Source organism: Helianthus annuus, chromosome 10 (genome assembly GCF_002127325.2).
Source record: "Helianthus annuus cultivar XRQ/B chromosome 10, HanXRQr2.0-SUNRISE, whole genome shotgun sequence".
NCBI classification, from domain to species: Eukaryota; Viridiplantae; Streptophyta; class Magnoliopsida; order Asterales; family Asteraceae; genus Helianthus; species Helianthus annuus.
Genome location: NC_035442.2, coordinates 177333186 through 177354982, shown reverse-complemented (window position 1 = coordinate 177354982; position 21797 = coordinate 177333186). Strand labels below are relative to the sequence as shown.

Below are 21797 nucleotides of genomic sequence, written 5' to 3'. Positions count from 1 at the left end.
GTCTCCCGGGTTAAAAGTGCAGACTCGGACTCTGGAGTTGTAATATTTCTCCAGCTTCGTTTTGTATTTGGCCTCGTTGATTGCTGCCATCTCTCTCCGTTCTTCTAGGAGGTCTAGGTCGATCCTCCTTTCTTCTTCATTGTTGATTAAATTCATGGAGAGCATCCTTGGAGATGGCAGCCCGATTTCTGCTGGGATAACAGCTTCAGACCCATAGACCAAACTGAACGGCGTTTCACCGTTGCTTGTTTTTGGCATTGTTCTATGGGCCCACAGTATGCTGGGTAGTTCGTCGACCCAGCCTCTTCGTTTCTCGCCGAGCCTTGCCTTGATGCCATCGACGATGCTTTTGTTGACTGCCTCTACTTGACCATTCCCTTGTGGGTGTGCAACCGAAGAGAAGGTATGTTCGATGTGTAATTCTTTGAACCATCGCTCGAGGTCGTCTGCTGCGAAGTTAGTTCCGTTATCGGTGATGATTCGGAGAGGCAGGCCAAAGCGGCATATGATTTGTTCCCATATGAATCTCTTGACGACCGCCGAGGTGGTTGATGCGAGTGCTTTCGCCTCTACCCATTTGGTGAAATAGTCGACTGCGACTATTATGAACTTGACTGCCCCTGGTGCTTCTGGGAAAGGGCCTACCATGTCTATGCCCCATTGTTGAAAAGGCCATGCAGTTGTTACTGGTACTAGTTCATTTTTGGGGCGCATGGTCTTTGGTGCATGTCTCTGACAGCCGCTGCACTTTCTCAATTCTTTCACGGCATCAAGATGCATCCCGAGCCAGTAGTATCCAGTATTCATCACTTTTGCCACCACCATTCGAGGCCCAGCATGAATACCACAAATTCCTTCATGCACTTCCCGGATTAGGTAACTTGCTTCGTCGGCGTCTACACATCTCAGCAGTGGGCCGAGATATGACTTTCGGTACAGTAGCCCGTCTGCCATCTGATAATGTTCTGATTTGTACTGGATCTTTCGCGCCTCGGCTTTGTTTTCGGGAAGTATCCCTAACTGTAAGTACATGATTATCGGCGTCATCCAGGACGTTGTTCCTGTCTGGATGACACTTACTTCTCTGAGTGGAACGGATGGGTTGCTCAAAACCTCTATGCGCACATCCTTTGCTAGGTGCTGGAAACTTGTTGATGCGAGCTTGCTTAGTGCATCTGCTGGCTTGTTTTCGCTTCGGTTTATGTGGTGCACCTTGTAGGAATAGAAGGTTTGCAGCAACGTTTTCGCTTGGTTGAGATAGAGTGCCATTATATCGCCCTTGGCTTCGTATTGGCCGTTGATTTGGCCTGCTACTAACATGGAGTCCACATGCGCTTCGATGTGTCGGACCCCCATTTTGATCGCCAATCGTAAGCCAGCCAGGAAAGCTTCGTACTCTGCTTCGTTGTTTGTGCTCTTGAAATCCAGGCGTATGGCGTATGTGAATTCGTGTTTGTCAGGGCTTACCAGCCTCAGCCCTGCACCTGCTCCATCTTCGTTAGATGCACCATCTGTGTACAACAGCCATGGTTCTTCTGTTTGTTTTTTCTCAGCTTTCTCCATCGCTTTACATTCCCTTTCTTTGTTATCTGGAACTTCTGTCATAAAATCTGCCAAGACCTGGCCTTTGATCGATGGTCGTGGTCTGAAAACTACGTTGTGACCTCCCAGCTCTATTGCCCATTTGGCTAGTCTTCCTGATATCTCTGGCCTTGCAAGGATATTTCCAATGTTGTAGTTTGTTAACACGTGGATGGTATGATTGGCAAAATATCTGCGCAGCCGTCTTGATGCGTGAATCAGTGCAAGGACTAGCTTCTCCATGATTGCATATCGGGTTTCTGGATCGGTCAAGGTTCGCGACACATAGTAAACTGGTGTTTGAACACCTTGACGATCGACGAGTAGTACAGCCCCGACTGCCCAATCGGAAGCTGAGAGATAAAGTACCAAGGGTTCTCCTTTGTTTGGTGCGGTTAGCGTTGGCAGTTTGATGAGGCAATCTTTCATCTCGCGGAACGCGTTTTCTGCTTCCGGAGTCCATTGGAACTGGCTTTTTTTCATGCAATTGCGCAAGGTCTTGATGAATGGGAAGGATTTTGCAGCGTGGTTAGCTAGGAAACGATTGAGTCCGGCTAATCGTCCTGCTAATTTTTGCATGTCTTTGATGTTTGACAGTGAAGGCATCCTTTCTATGGCTTGGACCTTTTCTGGATTTACTTTAAAACCTTCATTTGTGACGATGAACCCTAAGAACTTTCCTTCTTCCATTCCGAACGAGCACTTTGCTGGGTTCAGCTTGATACTTACGCTGCGTAGCGTGTTGAAGGTCTTTTGGATGTTGACCAGCATCGTGCCTTCCTCTTTGCTCATAATCACCAGGTCATCCATGTAAACTTCTATGTACTTGCCAATGGCGTCACTGAATGTTTCGTTCATTAACCTTTGGTATGTTGCACCCGCATTCTTCAAGCCGAAAGGCATTTTGGTGTAGCAATATAGCCCTGTTGGCGTGCGGAATGCGGTTTTATCTTCATCTTGAACGGCCATTTGAACTTGGTGGTACCCTTTGTAGCAATCCAGAAAGCACTTTTCTCGTCTATGTCTGGTAAGGCGTAGCAGTCGCGGGGACATGCCTTGTTTAGATCTTTGTAGTCGACACACATTCTCCAGCTGCCATTTGGTTTCTTTACCATTACTGGACTTGCTACCCATGTTTGGTATCTGACTTCTCTGATGATTCCTGCGTTTAGCAACTCTAACACTTGTTCTTTCATGGCGTCGTGTTTGACATCGCCTAAGTGGCGTTTGGCATGCACCACCGGCTTTGCGTCTTCTGAGATATTCAGACGGTGTTCAACTATGTGCCGTGGAACACCAACCATATCGGCAGGTGTCCAGGCGAACACGTCCATGTTTTCGTGCAGCAATTTTTTGAGCGCCGCGCGCGTTAAGTCAGACATGGCGGGCCCCAGGGTGACTGTTTGTTCTGGGTATGCGCTGTTCAATACCCATTTTTCTGCCTCTATGCGCGGTGCTGGCTTGCTTGCTTTGGCTGGTCTGATTTCATCTGTTGCTAGAACCTCTTTACTTGCATATATCAGCGCAATGCCTGTTTCAGTGGGGAATCCAACAGCGGAATGTGGTGCAGAGCAGATCATACTGAAGTCTCCTTGGGATTCTCTCCCTAGGAGGATGTCGTGTCTTGAGTGTGCCGGCAGGACCATGAATGTGACTTCTTCAGTTCTTGAATTTCTTCCGTCCGAAAGTAACACCGGGAATGATATTTGCCCTAGGGGAAAGACGGCTTCGTTACAGAAACCAGTCAGTGGGTAATCGACTGGTTCTAAGCGCGCTTTGTCTTCTTGATCAAATTGATTGAAGCATTGTTCGTATATGATGTCCGCGGTGCTCCCCGGGTCGATGAAGATGTAGTCTGTTTGGTAGTGGCCAATCACTCCTGGGATGACTATTGGTCGCTTTTCTCTCGGACCCCCTCTAACAACTGGGAAAATAACTTGCTTCTCGCGCCATGAATCATCCTGCGCGCGCTTGTTGTAGTTTTTTCTCGGTCTTCGTGGACCTCCCTTCACCATGTGGGTTTCTAGCTTTCTGAGCTTCTTGTTATCTGGCCCTTCGTCTCTTCTTTGTATTTGGCGGTAATCGCGCTTTCCGCCTTTGACTAAGTGAGTGAGCTTTCCATCCCTTAAGGCTCTTTCAATTTCCTGCTTCAGGCTGAAGCAGTCGTCGGTGAGTTGGGATCTTGACCTCTTTTGTTGCGCATCTGTAGGGGTGGTTTGAATTGGTGGTTTTCAGTGGCCAAGACTTCTGACGGGGTCTTGGTTAATGGCGTCCACTGTTTCTCCCTGTTTTCTCTCTTTACTTCTTTTCTGTGTGCTATCTGGTTGATTGTGTGCCGCGCGTCTTCTCTTGGTGGACTTCTTTCTCTATGGCTGGAAGGCCTCCATGACTGGTTTCTTCCTTTTTTGCCATATCGGTCATTGGAGTTATGTGCGCGTTGACGGCGGTCATCACCGGTCAACTGTTTGTCTGTCTGTGCTATTGTTTTGGCGGCCTCAGTGAAAGTTTCCCAATCTTTGGGTCCTCCATCTCTTCCTTTCACGCGCTTGATCAAGTCGTCACACTTGACTGCCCTCATGAAGTGTGCGCGCATCATTTTTTCTCCCACATCCCCAATCTCTAAGCATTCTTTGTTATATCTTGTGATAAAATCTTCCACGCTTTCGTGGTCTCGGCGCCATATGTTTAGACAATCTGCTGGGTCTCTGGCGTGCCTCCGCTGTTGAGAGAAGTGTGCCAAGAACTTTTCTCTGAAGTCGACCCAGGATTTAATTTTCCCTGCTGGTAAGCTGTCGAACCATACGCGCGCTGCACCCACGAACGTTTGTGCGAACAGGTGGCACCAAGTTGGTAGGTTCCACCCACCTGTTGCTCCTGCGCCTTTGAAGACCTGGAGGTGGTCGTCTGGATCTGTCAATCCGTTGTATTTGCCAACGTTGTGCGGCAGCTTGGTTTTGTCTATGGCAGCTGTGGCAATCTCTCTGATGAATTTCGAATCTTCGGCCATGTCCTCTGGACGATAGCTTAAGGTATAGTCATGCTCTGCTTTCGGATTGTACCCTGTGCGCTTTGCAGGCTTGTATGCTTCATGTTCTGGGTGAAGTCTGCTAAACACCGTGGTTTCCCCTTTGTACGTTGGGTCGTCTTCCTCTTCATCCCATTCTGTATTCATATTGCGCGCGCCTAAACGAGCTTGGATCGGTTTTCTTTGCACATTGGGGTTTTGCACAAAATTGCTTTCTGTTTCACCATAGGTATCGCGCGTGTCGTGCGTGCTTGGCCTTCTCACATTTTGAGCTGGTCCTCTCTCCGGGCGTAGATTCCACGCGTTAGTCTGCTGAGTTGTATGTGTACTCAGAGACCTTGGCGGTGGAGTTACGAATGCTGACTGGTTAGCTTGTGCCTGGAGTAGAGCTTGCTGTGCGCTGAGTTGCGTATAAACGAGGTTTATGGACGCCATCTGTTCGGCATACCATAAGGCGAGAGTTTTTCCTTCGGGTAGCCCCAAAAGTGCAGAGTAATTGAGTTGTGTTTGCTCCGATGGAGCTGAGGGGCCAGCTCCGTGGCTTGGTGTTAGCACTGGTGGTGGTGTCTGTTGCAACACCCCGATCGGAGTTTGGAAAGTAGCTCCATTTGTGGTTTGAGTGATGATCCTTGCTGGTGGTGTTTGGAAAGTGGGTCCAGCTGTGGTCTGGTTAACAACCCTGGACACACTCCCAAAGATAGAAGGAAAATCATTGTTCAGTTGTCCCTCTTGGATGGTTTCGTTCCTTTGACCCCTTTGGACGTGTGCTGTGTCCGAAATGAGTTCAAAGGAAGAAACTTCTCCGTCGACTGGGTGTGAGGGAGTTTGTTCAGCCATTTTGACGAGTGTTTTTTCAGTAGAGAAAAGAGATGAGATTGGTTTTGCAAAAAGCGGATGGCGCCAATGATGAAACACCGATTAACACAGGGTTTATCGATGGGGTTATTTCGTCTATGGGGTTCAACCTCTTTTCTCGCTCGTAACAATGGCTGGAGATCTGCAAAACAGTAAACACCGTCAGTCTCGTTAAGAGGGGGAGAAGGGGGGTTTCCCTCTTAACCAGGCTCCGGCGTGAGAATAAGTACTGTTCTGAGAGAAATAAACAGTGTGTGTATAGAGTGAGTATGGAGGGTATAAGATGTTGAACCTGAATGATGAAGGGTCCTATTTATAGCCAGAGGGTGAAGAAGGAAGGAGCAGTTGTGCCAGCTGTGGGCGCGTGCCAGCTGTCCGACCAAGGGGAATATCATCTTGGTCTGCTCTGTCACGGCAGGTGTAGTGGTACACGTGGTGTCGTTACATTTGTCCACGCTGGATACCTCGTACTGGCGTCGTCAGCCCTGCTCCCTGATTTATCGCAGGCCTATGTGGCGTTCTGCGTGTGGCGACACGTGTTGTCCTTTATGTCGGATAGGGCATCTTTGGTGCCAATTGCGAGTCTTCCAGAAGTTTCTAGAAGCTTCTGGATTGCTTCGCTGATGTGGACGCCTTGTATGCTCAAAAGTGGTGTGGTCCCTGCCATGTAGGCAGGGAATTGGGACCATACCTCTTCACTTATGAAATTCTAGTCAAATGTATATCTAATATGTCTTATGACAAAAATATTGATATGTAAAAAAACCCGACGTACATGAAACTGTTTCTACATTACTAGCTTATAGGATTAAAAATTAAAGAAAAATTCACAGTTCGGTTCGGTTCAGTTCAATTTGAAGCAATTCAGTTAAAGTCGGTTAATATGGTTTTTCTGTTGAACTCGAATGGTATGTTTAACTATATTAACATTGAGGCGGATCTAACTATATTAACTCGAATGGTATGTTTAACTTATTGTTTAACTATTTCTAATTATAAGTCGAATCCTAGAGCTAAACAGTGGAGGATATCAAGTCGCTAACCTTCCTTTGGATAAAGAATAGGTCACCTTTTAACGTCTTGTTATGGAAAGATTGGTATAATTATAAGAGTGAATTATAAGTTTTGTCATTTATCATTATACAAAGTTTCAAGCGGTGTCCTTTGTTTTTAAAATTGATGAGTTTTATATTTAATGTTTTAAAATCTTGCATGTTATGTCCTTTAGCCCTAACTCGGTTAGATTTTTTTGTTAAATCAGATAATATAAGGGTAATTTAGTCTTTTTATCCATATATATAGATATTTGAATTAACAATAAAGCAAAAACAAATTTAAGAAACTAATATAATATAATATAATATAATATAATATAATATAATATAATATAATTTATTATATATGTAAATAAATATAAATAATATATGTATATTATTTACCCTTTTCTCTAACTCTGTCCTCCTCCTCCTCCTCCTCCTCCTCCTCCTCCACCAACTACCACCACCAACACCACCACCAACCGCCAACAACCACCACCAACAACAACCGCCATGAACCACCACCACTCTCAACATCACCAACACCATCACGTACTTGTCGCAACCCCCGACCCCTACCCCGGAAGCGGGCGGCCGCGAGTACAGTATCAATGGTATCGGTGTTTATTAATTTGGCAACGGAAATTTACATCAGAATCGTAGTTAGGAAATAGTTTATCAGAGTTAAAACAGCACACTATGTTATTAATTATATAGTAATTTACCATACTATTAGGAATTATTTATGCTTATAGCCAAAGCATGCTTCCTTTAGTACACATGTTTTTTTCCTTCTAATTGATGGATTTTCAAACCTTTAATTACTTTATTGATTTGTTGTTCTAACCTCTTAAAACACACTCATTTGGTAAAAGTTAATTTTAACCACTTGGTATCCACCATTATAATATTAAAACACAAAGTAATAAATAAAAATGGAATATTAGAAGACAATGAGACATGGGAGTATCAAAAAGGCTATGCAACAATATGACATGTGGTCCTAAATAAATGGTACTAAATAAATGGTACCATTAAAAAAAATCGATGCAAAACTATATATTTTAACCTTATAAACGTTTCCAAGACAACCATTTTGAATAAAATATTATTTATAATAAAAATTACGTTAGTATTCGAATTACAAAGTGATAATACCTAGTAAAGCCTACAAATATATAATATTTACTCTTTTGGATAAAATTAACATATGTATGTGTTGGCCTAATAATGGAATGTTTCTTAGCTACTCATTATCACACCCATGTGAATATGATTGTTCATCAAAGAAAAGAATCCTTGATTCATAATTCATTATAATTAAATAAAGCTACAGTTAACTAGAAAGCAACACAATCATAAAGCCTATAACATGAAAAGTTGATTGTATTCAAATCTAATATATATACTTTTCAAAGATATCTTAGTTTATATTTAAATTTTTATTGGTACCTTGCCGAAATATAGAATGAATACCGTATCGATTTTGTCAGTCTGGTAATGGTATCTTTGAAATTAAATACCAAAAATATCGAAATCGATAATAAGAAAAACAAATACGGGTACCGGAACTTACAGCGTTTGGTTGATACGGTACTAGTACTCGAAAGAAAATGCTCATCCGTGTTATGTAGTACATTAATACTTTGTATAATTATATGATACATTGTTATACTTAGTGGCAAAGAAATGTGTTATACGTTCATATAGCTATTTACATATAGTTACATTAAAATTCATTCAAGTATGTTACAAATAATGACAGAAATTGGTTATCAATTAGGCGTTGGGCTTTGGGGCTTTGAGCTGAGCCCAAACCGGTTTTGGGTTGGAACAATACAAGATATTGAAATTCCATCTTTTGATTTTGCAACTTTATTGTCAAGAAAATATATAAACCTTCTCATATCCTTAGTTTGAAAATGGTTAACAAATGACCGTTTAGTTGTTGGAAACCAATAAAATCATTCATGTATGTGATGGATGAAGTTAACTCAATGGACTGTTTAGTTAATATTTTATATGGTTGAATTGTCATTCTAGTTCACAGGATTACATATAAAATGACTGAATTGCTTTTTCATTAATAGAAAAAATGGATGAAGTTAATCCAGTGTATTAAAATGGCAACAATGAAACCTTTCTGGACCTACATGCGAAAAATGAAACATTTAGATAAAACTGGCAAAATGGCATTTAACTCTATTTTGATATATAATAAAATCCCACCAATCCCCAACCCACCCACCCCCTCTCTCTCACACACACACCATAGGTCCACAACCCCGATCTCCACCTCCACCTCCGTCACCTATCACCGCCCACCTCCACCACACACCACCACCAACCTCCGCCACACACCTCCACCACCCATCACCGCCACCTCACACGTATAAAACAATCGAATTTATAGTGTGTGGTAGAGGTGGGCGGTAATGGGTGGTGGAGGTATGACGGAGGTGTGGCGGAGGTCGGTGATGGTGTGTGGCGGAGGTGGGCGGTTATGGGTGATGGAGGTGAGGTTGTGGACCTGTGGCGATATATATAGGGCTTGGCTATATAAGAAACTCTATCTTTTTAAGAAAACTATGCAAACCCATTGTCAACCATTGATTAGCTTTCATCAAACTTGATCAATGGCTATGATAATTTTGGTATGAATAAAATTAAAAAGAAATGAATTAACTGCCATTAGTACAAGTGAAGGGCATTTTCGGAAGTGAACAAACACATTGGAAAACAAAAATCACTGCCATGCAGTAGCCGTCTAATCAAGAACTTCAAAGCAATTCAAATTATTTTCTTCTTTATCTTCAACACAGTATACTCATTACTCCCCTGTTCATGTTTCTCTCTCATCAAAACAAACATCGAAACGTACTTCTCTAACCCTAACACAGGAGCCGATAGTGTCGATATTGGAGAATGAGGAAATCGTTCATAATCTTGTCGTCGTCGGTTAAGCTGAAACGATTAAGGAAGATTAAGAGTTCAATTAAAAGGTTAGTATCGGTCATGTAAAAGGAGGTTTTGTTCAATCGATTTATCCAAAAATGGCAACTGAGTTTGTTTTGTTTTATATATATAGGACTTCGAGACCTATATTAGGGCGGAAAAGGTCTGAAAGCCGTAGTGTTGTGATTATCTCCGACGAACCCAAGGCAGGACCTTCCAATCAACAATTTGTCTTTGGTCCGACCCAAAGGGAGTTAGGTTAGAATTGATATGTGTATGAACCTTGAACATAGTTGAAGGTGATCTATATATGTATAGTGTGTTGGATTAGTAATTGTTCATAACAGACTTTTGTTGGCTGCGTTGCAGTGTATGATGATAGCGATAGTGGGTCACCAAGCCCTGGGAAACGACGGGAAACGGGTAACGGTTAACCAGTAATATTGTGTATAATTTGTATAATTTCTTGTTGGAGTAATCGTTTTCGTTACTAATTTATCAGGGCGTAATGAAGGTTGTGTGGAAAGCAAACGGGGACATACAAAAAATCACAAGGGTAAGTGCCTTTGGTTACAATAGTTGGTATTTGCGTATCAAGTTTAACCTGAGTAACATGTGTTAAACGGTAGGGAAGAAAAGCATTGCCGTGGATAGTTCTGGCTGTGGAAAGAAAAGAAAACGTGGTTAGTTAAATATTATTGGCTTTGACTAACATGTGTTAATTGGGCTGACTTTGAAGTTTCCCTAACATGTGTTAATTGGCAGGGGGAAAAAACAGCGCGGATGATAATTCTGGCAATGGAATGCGAAGAAACCGTGGTTAGTTAATTTTTAAGCCCTTCAAATTGTTTGATGTTAAAAATGAAAAATTGTTACATGTTTGATCGTATAACTGAAATGTTACCGTTTGTGTTAGAAAGATTTGTCATAAATGGTTGTAAAGTAGACTAATTTATTAAGTTGTTGTGGTTGCGTATAAAATGTTATTTCAGTAAGTAGGGCAGATGTGACGGCTATATCAAGGGGTGGAACGTTAAGGACAACAAAGAAGAAGGATTCACAGGACACTGTGAAAGGTGAAGCAAGGAAGCCAAAGGTAGTTGGTAACAAACAGGCAAAGGTTCCGAAAGCCCGTAAGCGAGCAAAGAAGGATGAATTTCCGGGAATAAGGACAAGATCCGCACCACTGCAGTTTTATAAGTGTGTACGGGCATTGGCAGAACAAAAACGTGAGGCAGTCAGGGAAATGGGCTTTGGTCGTTTGCTTACTTTCAGCGTTGATGGGTTACCGACTAAGTTAGGTTATTTTGTTGTCGACAATTTTAATCCCGATAAGATGGTGATATGTACGCCTGCTGGTGATATCAAGGTGAACAGGAAAGTGATACATCAGTTATTAGGGATTCCGACTGGTGGACAAAAGATTAGTTCGATTGATAAGCTGCCGATGCTGATTGATGCCATTGTGGATTGGAGGGCGAGATACCCGGGTGTAATGGTGCCTCCAACAAAGATGGTGAAAATGATAGATGAGTCCGATGGCGAAGACAGTTTTGATTTCCGTATGGATTTTGTAATGTGTTTTATGGCAGTGCTGGTTGACTGTCATAAACAAAGTTGTTTACGGGTCTTAGAGTATCTAGATGACGAAATGGACTTTGCAACAGTAGACTGGTGTGACCTGGTGGTCGAGAAGTTGAAAACTTGCAAAGATACCTGGGATCGGCTTGACCCACAAAGCTTCTTCGTTGGTCCTCTCACGATTCTGATGGCAAGTGAAATTTATTTATTTGGGAGAATTAACATGTGTTAATATACTGGCTTGTTTTCGGGCTGAACCGATCGTTGTTTGTTGTAGTTGTTGTACGTTGATAGCATTTTGTGCACAGGGATGAAGGTAGACAAGGCGGTGTGTCCTTTGGCTTTCTGGAACTTGAAAAGATTGCGAGAGAGAGAAAGGCTTGAAATACTTGCTGGTGGGTTTGGTCTGGGACGGTTTAAAGGATTAACACTTCCAAGTAACTATAACGTGGAACACTGGGCAAGTAAGGAGGTATAGTTATATACACTAACATGTGTTTTTTACAATTAGTATATAATCTTGGTATCAAAATGTTGAAAAAGTTTTTTCAACAGGAGAGGTTGATGATGGTACGACAGCTAATTAATGTGACAAAGAAGAACAAAATCAAAATAGAGGGTATGTTAGAATCTCTGTGTGTGGAGAGCCCTGACGACGAGGAAGTACAAACGTTGAAGGCAATGTATGAAAGTATGTTTGAACAGAAAGGCTATGAAAGTAAAGATCACGATAAAGCGGTAGATTTAGCGTCGCACCGGATCAAAGAGGTGTTGGAAGATTTGAAAAATGATGAAAGTATTCACATTAACGAGGGAGAGAACGCTGGTTAGTCACTGTTATTCTTTGTGTTATTTAGTTTATTAATGTGGATTGCATTTACCGATGTGCAACGATTTCGTAGGGAATGGCGTGGATGACGATTTTTCAGATGGGTCGCCAATAGCTAGCTTGTACAGGAAGTCACTTAATCGGCATAACAAAAAAATCAGTAAAAGTGATTGAAAGAAGTAGGATCTTCAGCCATAGACTTTGATGCCCGGGAAGGTGCGGTGATAATGTTTCTGAAATGTACACTCAACCACATGTTAATGTGATACCTGTTGTGTTAGTTATCATTCTGAAAATGATCACCGTAACACATTTTACTGTGTTGCAAACTGTATTGATTGACATATGTTGTGGTTGCAGCTGATGTTGCGGGCCAATCAAGCGTAGATGATGGTGGAAAGAGTATGCTGAAACGATGGAAGATGGTGGAAAGTCGGTACAGGTGAGGAGATCTGCTCGACTGGGGAAGTTAAAGGATGTTCGTGAGAAAGAAGAAGGCTATGTGACCCCAAAAAGGCGTAAGACAAATATAAAGTTTGGTGGACCAGACACGGATGGTGGTAAAGAAACAGGTAAATTGTTACATGTATTACCATTTTAAGTGTACGTTTATTGCGCGAGAAAAGTTTATGTCCCTGTAATATAGGTATGGGACTGAAATGTTTAGTGTAACACATGATAATGTGATAACGATCGTATAGTTTAACATCTATTGTGGTTGCAGCTGATGTTGCGGGGGAATCAAGCATACCTGATGATGGAACAGAGTGTACCGGAGCGCTGGAAGATGGTGGTATGTCGTTGCGGGTAAGGAGATCTCCTCGACTGAAGAAGTTAAAGGATGCTCCTGAAATAGAAGTAGGCTGTGTGACCCCAAATAGCCGGAAGACAAATATAAAGCTTGATGGGCCAAAAACGGATGATGGTAACAAAACAGGTAAACTGTAACATGTGTTACCAGTTTCATTGACAATGATGCAACCTACGAAGAAAAACATAAGTACACATTGATGGTGATGCGTAGTTTGTTGCTCGATAAAATTTATGACCCTATAATATGCGTAACCCATTTAATATTAATGTGATGTTATAGGGTTCAACAAGACTGAGAAGCAACGGGAAGAGAGAAAACTGGGGTGTAGTGAAGTTGGGGACGAAACAAATGAAGGCGTCAAAGGTGATAAGATTGTTCATGATACTGGTAATCCAAGTGGAGGTGACTGTAGTATGGGTGGGGCCGAAGATAATAAAGGACAAGGAAGCGGGGATAAAAGTGATGTTCAAGAAGTCCATAAGCCGTTGGGTTTAATGCGTGCGATACTGCGTATTAAAGCAGCAACAGTGCAGGGTGCACGTGGTAGTTCCCCGTACCATTTCAGATTGTCTGTTTTTAAAAGTGTGCTTTATTACTTTATTCCGTTTTAACATGTGTCATGTTGCTTTGACAGTTGACGGTGGGTCAGACATGCAGTTTGTTAGTAAAGATGCATATGGAGTGGATGCAAACAATAATGTGGCTGCGAATGACGATGATCAGCAGAACACCGATTTAGAAGCGAATGACGCAAAAAAGGATGAGATTTACAAAGCACGGTTTATCTGTGATGAAGAGGTAGCCAAAATGACTGAGATGGAGGTTAAGGTTAGTGAACAGGTTGAAGGGAATGACAATGAAGGTAATCTTCAGAAACCATTTTATTTGTAGGGTCGTAAAAACTCTAGAGACATCATGTTTAGCCATGTCTAATTTATTAGAGAATGTTTATGCAACTTCAGATAGTAAGATTGAGAATGAAGTTGGGGATGCAACTGATGCAAGTAAAGAAAAAAGTGGTGGCGTCGTGTTTGCCTTTGTGGAAGGTGATGTTATTGATAAGGACGAACAGGTGGTTTTGGATGGCAAAGGCAAGGGGGCTGTTGAGAAGTGTGACCGTGATTGTAACGGTAATTATTTGTGCAGCTTCTGATACTAACTTGTGCATGAGATGTGATAAGAATGTTTTATGCAGCTGAAAAAAGTAAGATTGAGCATGATGGGCTGCATTCAACTGTCGTAAATCAGGAAGAGTGTGTTGGCGTGGTGGTTGACTCTGTGGTAGGAGATGCTTTCGATAAAGCTGAGGACGTCGATGGTAAAGGGACAGCGACGGAAGAGGAGTGGCAGGCGGATAATAACGGTAAAGATTTTCATGCTATAACATGTGTTAACTACTTCCCTATTAGGATCATTTAGTGAGTTAACATGTGTTAATCACATGAACAGTGGGCGGAGGCGATACGTTTATTGATGAACGTAGTTTCGATGGCCCTAATTGTAGTCTTGGAATGACACAAATTGGTGGTGAATTTGACGAGTCACAGAAAACCGGTACGTAAGAGCATTAAAATAAATAGGATTGCCGGGTTAGTAGGAGTCATTTAAAATATACTTATTTGCATCGAACGTGCAGGTTGCACAAGTGCGAAGGTGGATGAGATGGATGGGACAGAAACAGTGCCGGAGCGTTCCAGTGAGCTTAACTATATTCATTTACTGTGAAAGTGCTATATTCGTTACAGAGTAACGTTAATTATTTATTTTATACGTGTTTAGGCGATATGGAGGCTACCACAAACTTGAGTATGGTTATAATGGTAGAACCAGTTAGCTCATACGACCCCGCAATTGCAATCCACAAGGGGCAAGCTGGGATGGAATTATTTGGTGGTGATGTGAATGAGGTGGAGGACAATATGTCGCTTGCACACCGTGTACGTATGTTAGCTGAGTTGGGGGCCCAAAAAAGGAAGCTCCCTTTTAGAGAGAAAGTGGCAGCGGAACCAAATAGATCACCTTACTATATAAGGTCTGTTGACATGGGTCAGCCAATCACTAAGAAGGAGACAAATATGTGGGATTACATATACGCTGATGAAAGCCCATCGCACTGGCTAAATGGGCATTCTCGTAGGAAGCAGGCAATGGAGGCAAACATGTAAGTAGAACTACAACGTGGTTTATTGTTGTATAATAGGAGTGTAAACTATGAACCAAATGGATCTAGTTAATTGGTTATTTTTTTATTTTTGCCGCAGGAAGGAACAGGGTACGTCGTCAGTTGTTGATGTAGATAGCCTGATACACATGGTTGTGTAAGTAGGGGGGACCGTTAAAAAATTAGTTGAATAACAGTAACATGTGTTAAGATATGGAATTTAATTTTTAATCTGTACACATGAAACCAGGGAGTTGCTGTTTAGAAGCCCTGCCCATGTAGAAGCGTCTCGGGCTATGTTCAAGAGTTTAAACGTTGGCAATGAGGTGTCGGATGGTATTATCGACTGTTGGGCGGAGGTGCTAAACTTCCAAGAGAAACGGAAATCAAGGGAGGCTTACAGTAGGCAATTCTTTGGTACTAAAGTTGTGGTGAGTGTTTTGTATATAGACATTACGGTGTGGCGAGTTTTTGTCCTTATTAATTTCTCTGTTGTGCTCAAAGTTTCCGTGGATGCTAACAACTGAGGAAGGTGGAGTCGAGGCGCGGATGCACAAGTTTCGACTTGGAATAAAAGGTGCGGTTAACAGCGCTGAAAAAGTTCTTGACTTTAGAAATCACGACATTGTTTTCTTCCTGATATTGGAGCACAAACATTTTTACTTGCTAGTGTTTGAGTTACGAGACCCCGGAATTTATGTTGTTGATAATGACAAAGCCAGCCAAGGTCAGGTGATAGAAGATAGTGTCTACTACCTCCACAAGGACACACCATATAAGTTTGTAAGTTATTAAAATGACCATTGTTGAACCGTAAGTGTGATAATATTGAAGATGTGTTTTTTTATTGAGCATGGCTTGTATATGTATATGCAGAAAGATATGTTTGTACAATACCTTCGGGAGGTTGGGAATCCGCGAGCCGATAACATAGACTACTGCAACATCCAGCGTATGCCGGTTAGTTGGGTGACCACAGCAAACACAACTGATTGTGGGGTCTTCTTGATGCGACACATGGAGTGCTACATGGGGAAAAACAAAAGCTTTAACTGTGGGTTCAGCATGAGTGGGGCGAGGAAGATGGCGGAGGTGCGGAAGTTGAGAAAGAGGTATGCTGCGCACATCTTATGTTCGGAGGTGAATGTGCTGCTGCCTAAAATCAAGCAGGATTGCCGAGTAGAGTAACGTGTGTTAGGGGGGTGAATGGTATTTACTGTAGGATAGGTGGGGCGTTAACTGTGCCAGCTTTGTTTTGGATGTGTCATGTACTTTGTTTTGGGGATGTTGCTTTAAACTTATTGTGGGGTAGGTGTTTTTTGGGTATGACATGTACCAGGTCTTTTGGGGATAGACTATCTATATGAAATCTGATGTTTATTAACTTGGTAATTGTATACTCTAAAGAATATTGATGTATTCTTGGATGTGTTAGAATGTTATTGATGTAGTTGATAATGTTTTAAATGAGGTTGTTTTAAATTATATATTGGTATGTGTAACATTTAAGAAAATGAGAAAATGCTGCTTCCTTATGGAAAAGGAACCATTGCTTTTTTGCCCCTTATGGTCACATCAAAGTCAAGTCACAACACCTATATTAAATGTATCCATGATATACCTCTATAAGTAGTGTAATGAAGAACCAAAGTTATATTCTGTAATACTTCACTACTTCAGTAAACCATAAACTTTTTGTGGTTCAAAAGTGTGCTAATGTGATGGACCCTTATAAACATAAGGTCACGGCTACACCACCAGGCATGGAGAAGCTGAAGCAAAAGGGGAAGGAAGCATGTGAGGGTCGGTACGGGGTGGGCTACGAAAGAAAAGTGTTTCACAAGAAGCCGGAAGACGTGAAAACTGGAGGAGCTTCTAGTGACGATGCTTCAGATAGCGGAACAAAAAATGTAGCTGATGTAGCTGGTGTTTCGCAAGAAGCGTCACGCCGTAGGGAACACGTTTTACCAGAAGCTGAAAAGTTGAAGGGGCTACCAGATGAGTTGGTTAGGTTGCTGACGGATCCAAACCATGAATTATGTGGTTGCCCGTTGTGTCCATACTCACCCGAAACAATCCAGTCCTGGTGTTACCATGACTCATGGGAGAGTGAGCGCAACCCCTCTCCTCTGTACTTTCATGATGAGGATGTTGCCACACCATGATGAAAAGCTTCTTAGAGATGGAGGATAATAAGGGGTAGTTAGGATGTTGTAAGTGGTTAAAGTTGTGTTAACCGGATGACCCTATGTTTGTAGACGACATACTAACGTCGTTTTGTTGGTATTTTATTATTAATATTTTTTTTGGGAATGGGTTGATGTCACGGCTCGGTAGTCGATCCATTGTTTTAGACGCGGTTGTAACCTAGTAGTAGAATGTGTGGTTAAGTTGGCTAGATGTGAAGTTTAATGCTATAACCTGATGTGTCTTAATATATAAGCTATTGGTGTTGTTAACACCTTTTGTGTTGATCCTTTCTAGTTAAAAAACCCCCATTTATGGGGGCTAACATGTGTTAAGCATCTGTTTTTATGCTGTGGTAAAAATATAAACCAAAAACACAATTATCAATGCATATAATAATAAGATAAGCCCATTAATAGCAAACAGAGGTCCACAAAAAAGTTGGGCTACAAACACAAAAGTGCCAAAGGCCATAAAGTTTTTACAAGACTATTTATGATAAATGGGATCAAAATAGTTCCACCTTCTTACACACGTAACAGAAAAGAGCAGGAGGATGTTAAAAGACTGTTACATGTGTGTAAGAAGGCCAAAATGAAGAGAGTCTCCCATTACATAGTACTAGAAAACGAAAAGAAAGATTTTAATCAGAGGGGGAGGCACCAGGGGCGGTCTGCCTTTGTTGTTCAGCAGCTGCCTTTGCTGCTTTCATTGCGGTCACCTTAACGCAGTTGCGTGAGTCGTGGTCATCGACATACAGACCACAACGCTTGCATAAACGAAGCTGCTTTGGACGTTTTGGTGGTTTTGCCTTTGCCTTCTCACCGGGGCCGGAAATGCGAGTATGAGTACCACATCCTTTATTGCGTACAACTTCTGGATTAGCAACTTCGACTGGAATGTTGATTGGTTGCCCAACTATTTCTTCCATTTCACACTCGTTTGTTTCATTTTGAATTGTACCCAATGGTTGCTTGGAAAGCACATTGATCTTGAAATCCCGGAGTTGGGCAACCAATTTTGACAACGAATCCTCATCGGTTCTGGACACATCAACGCATTCAGTAACGAGGTCGAGGATTTCATTCCGCATAATGGACGGTGCGTGTGGGTTGACTCCGTATCGGCTAGAAAGTGAAAAAACCTGTTTTGAGAGGGCATCTCGGCGCCACCTATCGTTTATGTATTGGGGGTGGTATCTTTGCAACATTTTTCAATCGATAGACGCAAAAGACATGGCGACACATATATTCGATACGTGTGAAATTCCTGCATGAGCAACTGGCGGAGTGGTCTACAGTGTTATACGTAACCTGTTAGGAACAGAACGAGCAAAAAAAAAGGCCTTTAGATCTAACGTATGTTAGAGGATGGGTAATAATGAAATTGCCTAACATGTGTTACCTGATACACGTTTGTGATGTTGTTCCTTTTGTCCAAATGAGTGACGTCTATCAAAAGAGTGGAATTGCTGGACTCGGTTTGGTTTGTGATGTAGCATAAAAACTTCCCTTTAATTATCTCCTTTTGAACTTGCGCGAAAACAACGTTTGTGTAAATGGCGAACGCGTGCTGTTCTATCGCTAAATCAGTATTGCCCTTGAACACCATGGATGAGGTTTTGTACTCCGATACACGTTGCCGATATCATTGGTTGTCTACCCTATTTTCAAAGCACATCATAAATTGTACAAGGGTGTTTGCGCTTGTTGAGTTGAACTTGAAGGCAGCATTAGAGCTTTCACAGCGTGAAGTAGTCTTCATCAAGCAACACATGGGCAGTTCCCTGAAGTAGGCTGGTACCCAAAGATGTTTGATGTTGTACATGTCGTTCAACCAAGTGTGGGATTGTAGGCCAAATGTTTGTAGGAGGTCATTCCAGCGGGACTCAAACGTTTCTGGTTTGATATAAACATTCCAAACCAACCGGTGAATGCAGGACCGAAGATCAGTGTTATCAAGAACGTCCGCAGAGATCTGATAAATTTAAGAGTTACTAACACGTGTTAGATTAAACAGTTTGAAAACACATATAAAAGTCTGTGATGTTGAATAACACATGTTAAAGGCTAACAATTTAACCTAACCTTGGAGGGTAGTTTTTTCATTATATGCCACATGCATAGACGGTGGCGTGATTCGGTAAAGACCATAGGAACAGCTTGAAGCATGGATGGGTCTTGATCACTCAGCACGAGAGTTGGTTGAGTACCGTGTGCCTTCAAGAAAGCCTTAAGCAACCACACATAAGATTCAATGGACTCGGTTGATATCAAACCCGCACCAAATGTAACACATTGGAAATGATGATCCACACCCGTGAATGGCACAAAAACCATCTTGTACCTATTAATAAAAAATGGATTTGAGGTTAACAAAATGTAAAACTTTTTGGGTTAGGTTTGTATACTTGGAGATCAGGCCTAACACATGTTAAGGGGGGGGGGGGACTAACCTGTTAGTGCTGTAAGTCGCGTCAAAGGCGAGGACATCGCCAAAAGCTTTGTAGTTTAGCTTTGAAATCTCATCAGCCCAGAATACAGAAGACAACTTTCCATTTGATACAGTGTAATCAAAATAGAAGTTGGGTAGGTTGTCAAAGCGCTCACGCAGGCATTCGAGGAAAACTTGTGCGTCGCGTTCACCAATAAAAATTCGCAACTGGTGGCTAAAATTTTTAAAATCCACCGGAGTCCCATTGACATTGTGATGCCCCCCTTTTAAAGCTACAAGACATCTATAAGCTCTCATGGGTTTGATACGGTTTAGACTCATATTGTGAATAAATTGTTTGGTGGAGAATGACAACTTCCGTGATATCTTGCTAAGATCACGGTTGTAATTCTCAACAAGTTCATGATTATGAATATCATTGAAACTCAGACCTATGTATGAATCATTCGAGATTGAGACTAGAATGCTTGCCTTACAGTCACACCATGTGAAGTTGGTTCTCCGAGGCTTTAGAGAAGATTCATCTAGTGTGTCAAAAGTCCTCTTGGGTTGTGGTTTTCCATATCTTGAGCATCGAAGATACTTGTGTGTGGGAATTCCATTCCAGACTTTAGTTTGTCCTTTTTTAACAGAAAAACCAGCTTCAAACGCATAAAGTTCATACATGGAAAGAACAGCCTCAAATGTTGGATAAGATTTCCCATACACTGGTATGAACTTATCAGCAACGATAGGAATCCAGTAACGGGTTCCCTGAGGGGTATCAAAAACGAAGTATGGATGCGCTGGCCCTGCATCAGAAAACGAAAAAGGTTAGGAATCTGGTATATGGCAGGACAAAAGGTTAGAACTCTGTTATATGAGAATAAAATGTGCTCCCATGTAATATAAACAACCGTCTAAAGGGCCGCGAGATGATTCAGCAAACACAGAAGGGCCATGGGATGATCCAGAACCAGCACCCGGCATGTTAGCGTAGCCAGAATCTTGGGATGCTACATGTGAACATTATGCAAATATGTTTGAACTATGCCATATCTGGGGAAGAAAAGTCAAAACCAGTGTATAGAAAAACAAACCTTGTTCATTATCCATAACCTCGTCATCATGAAAAGCGTTGTTCATGAACTTGTTGGAGATCAGAACATCCGGTGATCTAACAGGGACTTCAGATGATCGAGAACCATCAATAGGCATGTAAGTATATATAGAAGCTTCGAAGGGAACATGTGAACATTGCCATGCAGTATATTTGGATTATTCGATTAAAAAGTTGTAAAAGACAAAAAAAAAACATATATTCGAGAGAGTTAAGTTACATAAAGAGACAAACCTTGAGCATTTAATTCCTCATCATTATGGAAGTCGCTGCTAAAGAACCTGTTGGGGAAACTATGGACCGGCGACATTAACTCGGAGGTTGGTGGATTTGTCTCCATGGACATTAATGGAGAAATGATAATTTGGAGTATAATATGACTATGGTTTTTCTGTTGAATGTTGAAGAAGATATAAATGGAAATATTGTAAACGAAATATGGGGGTGGGTGAATGATACATACGATTTGATGGGCATTAAATGATCATGTCAATTCATATTGGGAAAATATCTTGGGTGTTAACATAAATTACTAATATAACCTTGGAAGCAAAAAGTAAGAGTAAGGGACCATTGGCAACGTGGCTAAATGTAGGCCACAAGTAGAGTTTGCTAAGTTTTCTAAAAAAATGGGGTTTCTTGTAGAGCATTATCCTATATATATATATAGGGTAAGGATAGTGTAAAAAGGGCCTAAAGTGTGAGAAGTGTAAGAAGTGTTTTAAACCATTAGATCTTTGATCTAATGCTTGAGATCAATAGGGACCAAATTGTAAATTGTGTTTTAATTATTTGGACTGATTTGAAAATTGTAGGGGTAATATTGTCTTTTTATATCTTTCAAATAAGGTAACCTCTCTTAAATTCCAGCGATCCATTTTTAAACTAACACTAAAATCCGTACATTTTAAAAATCCGGAAACATGTAACTGCTACCAGAACTATATAACACTATATAACACCATATAAACACCATATAACAACATATAACACCATGTAACACCATGTAACACTATATAACACTATACATTCATCATAGACCTGCTACCAGAAAATATAACACTATAACACTATACATCATCATAAACTACTACCAGAAAATATAACACTATACATCATCATCGACTGCTACTAGAAAATATAACACTATAACACTACAACACTGTATAAAACCTTCATTCTGCATCCATCACTATATAACACTCTATAAAACCTTCAT

General features: G+C 41.5%; 2 protein-coding genes across 2 annotated transcripts; both read right to left on the bottom strand.

Annotated features, from left to right (window-relative positions):
- Nucleotides 1–362: 362 nt before the first annotated feature.
- LOC110883538 lies at nt 363–2439 on the bottom strand. Its single transcript, XM_022131261.1, has 2 exons — nt 646–2439; nt 363–569 (listed from the first exon to the last, which is right to left on the bottom strand). Exons 1-2 carry the CDS (start codon nt 2437–2439, stop codon nt 363–365), a joined length of 2001 nt encoding a protein of 666 aa, XP_021986953.1.
- Nucleotides 2440–18672: 16233 nt separating this feature from the next.
- LOC110883537 (protein FAR1-RELATED SEQUENCE 5-like) lies at nt 18673–19379 on the bottom strand. The gene is made up of 2 exons (XM_022131260.2): nt 19113–19379; nt 18673–19002 (listed from the first exon to the last, which is right to left on the bottom strand). The coding sequence occupies exons 1-2, from the start codon at nt 19362–19364 to the stop codon at nt 18673–18675; spliced, it is 582 nt and encodes a 193-aa protein (XP_021986952.2). The 5' UTR covers nt 19365–19379.
- Nucleotides 19380–21797: the final 2418 nt, after the last annotated feature.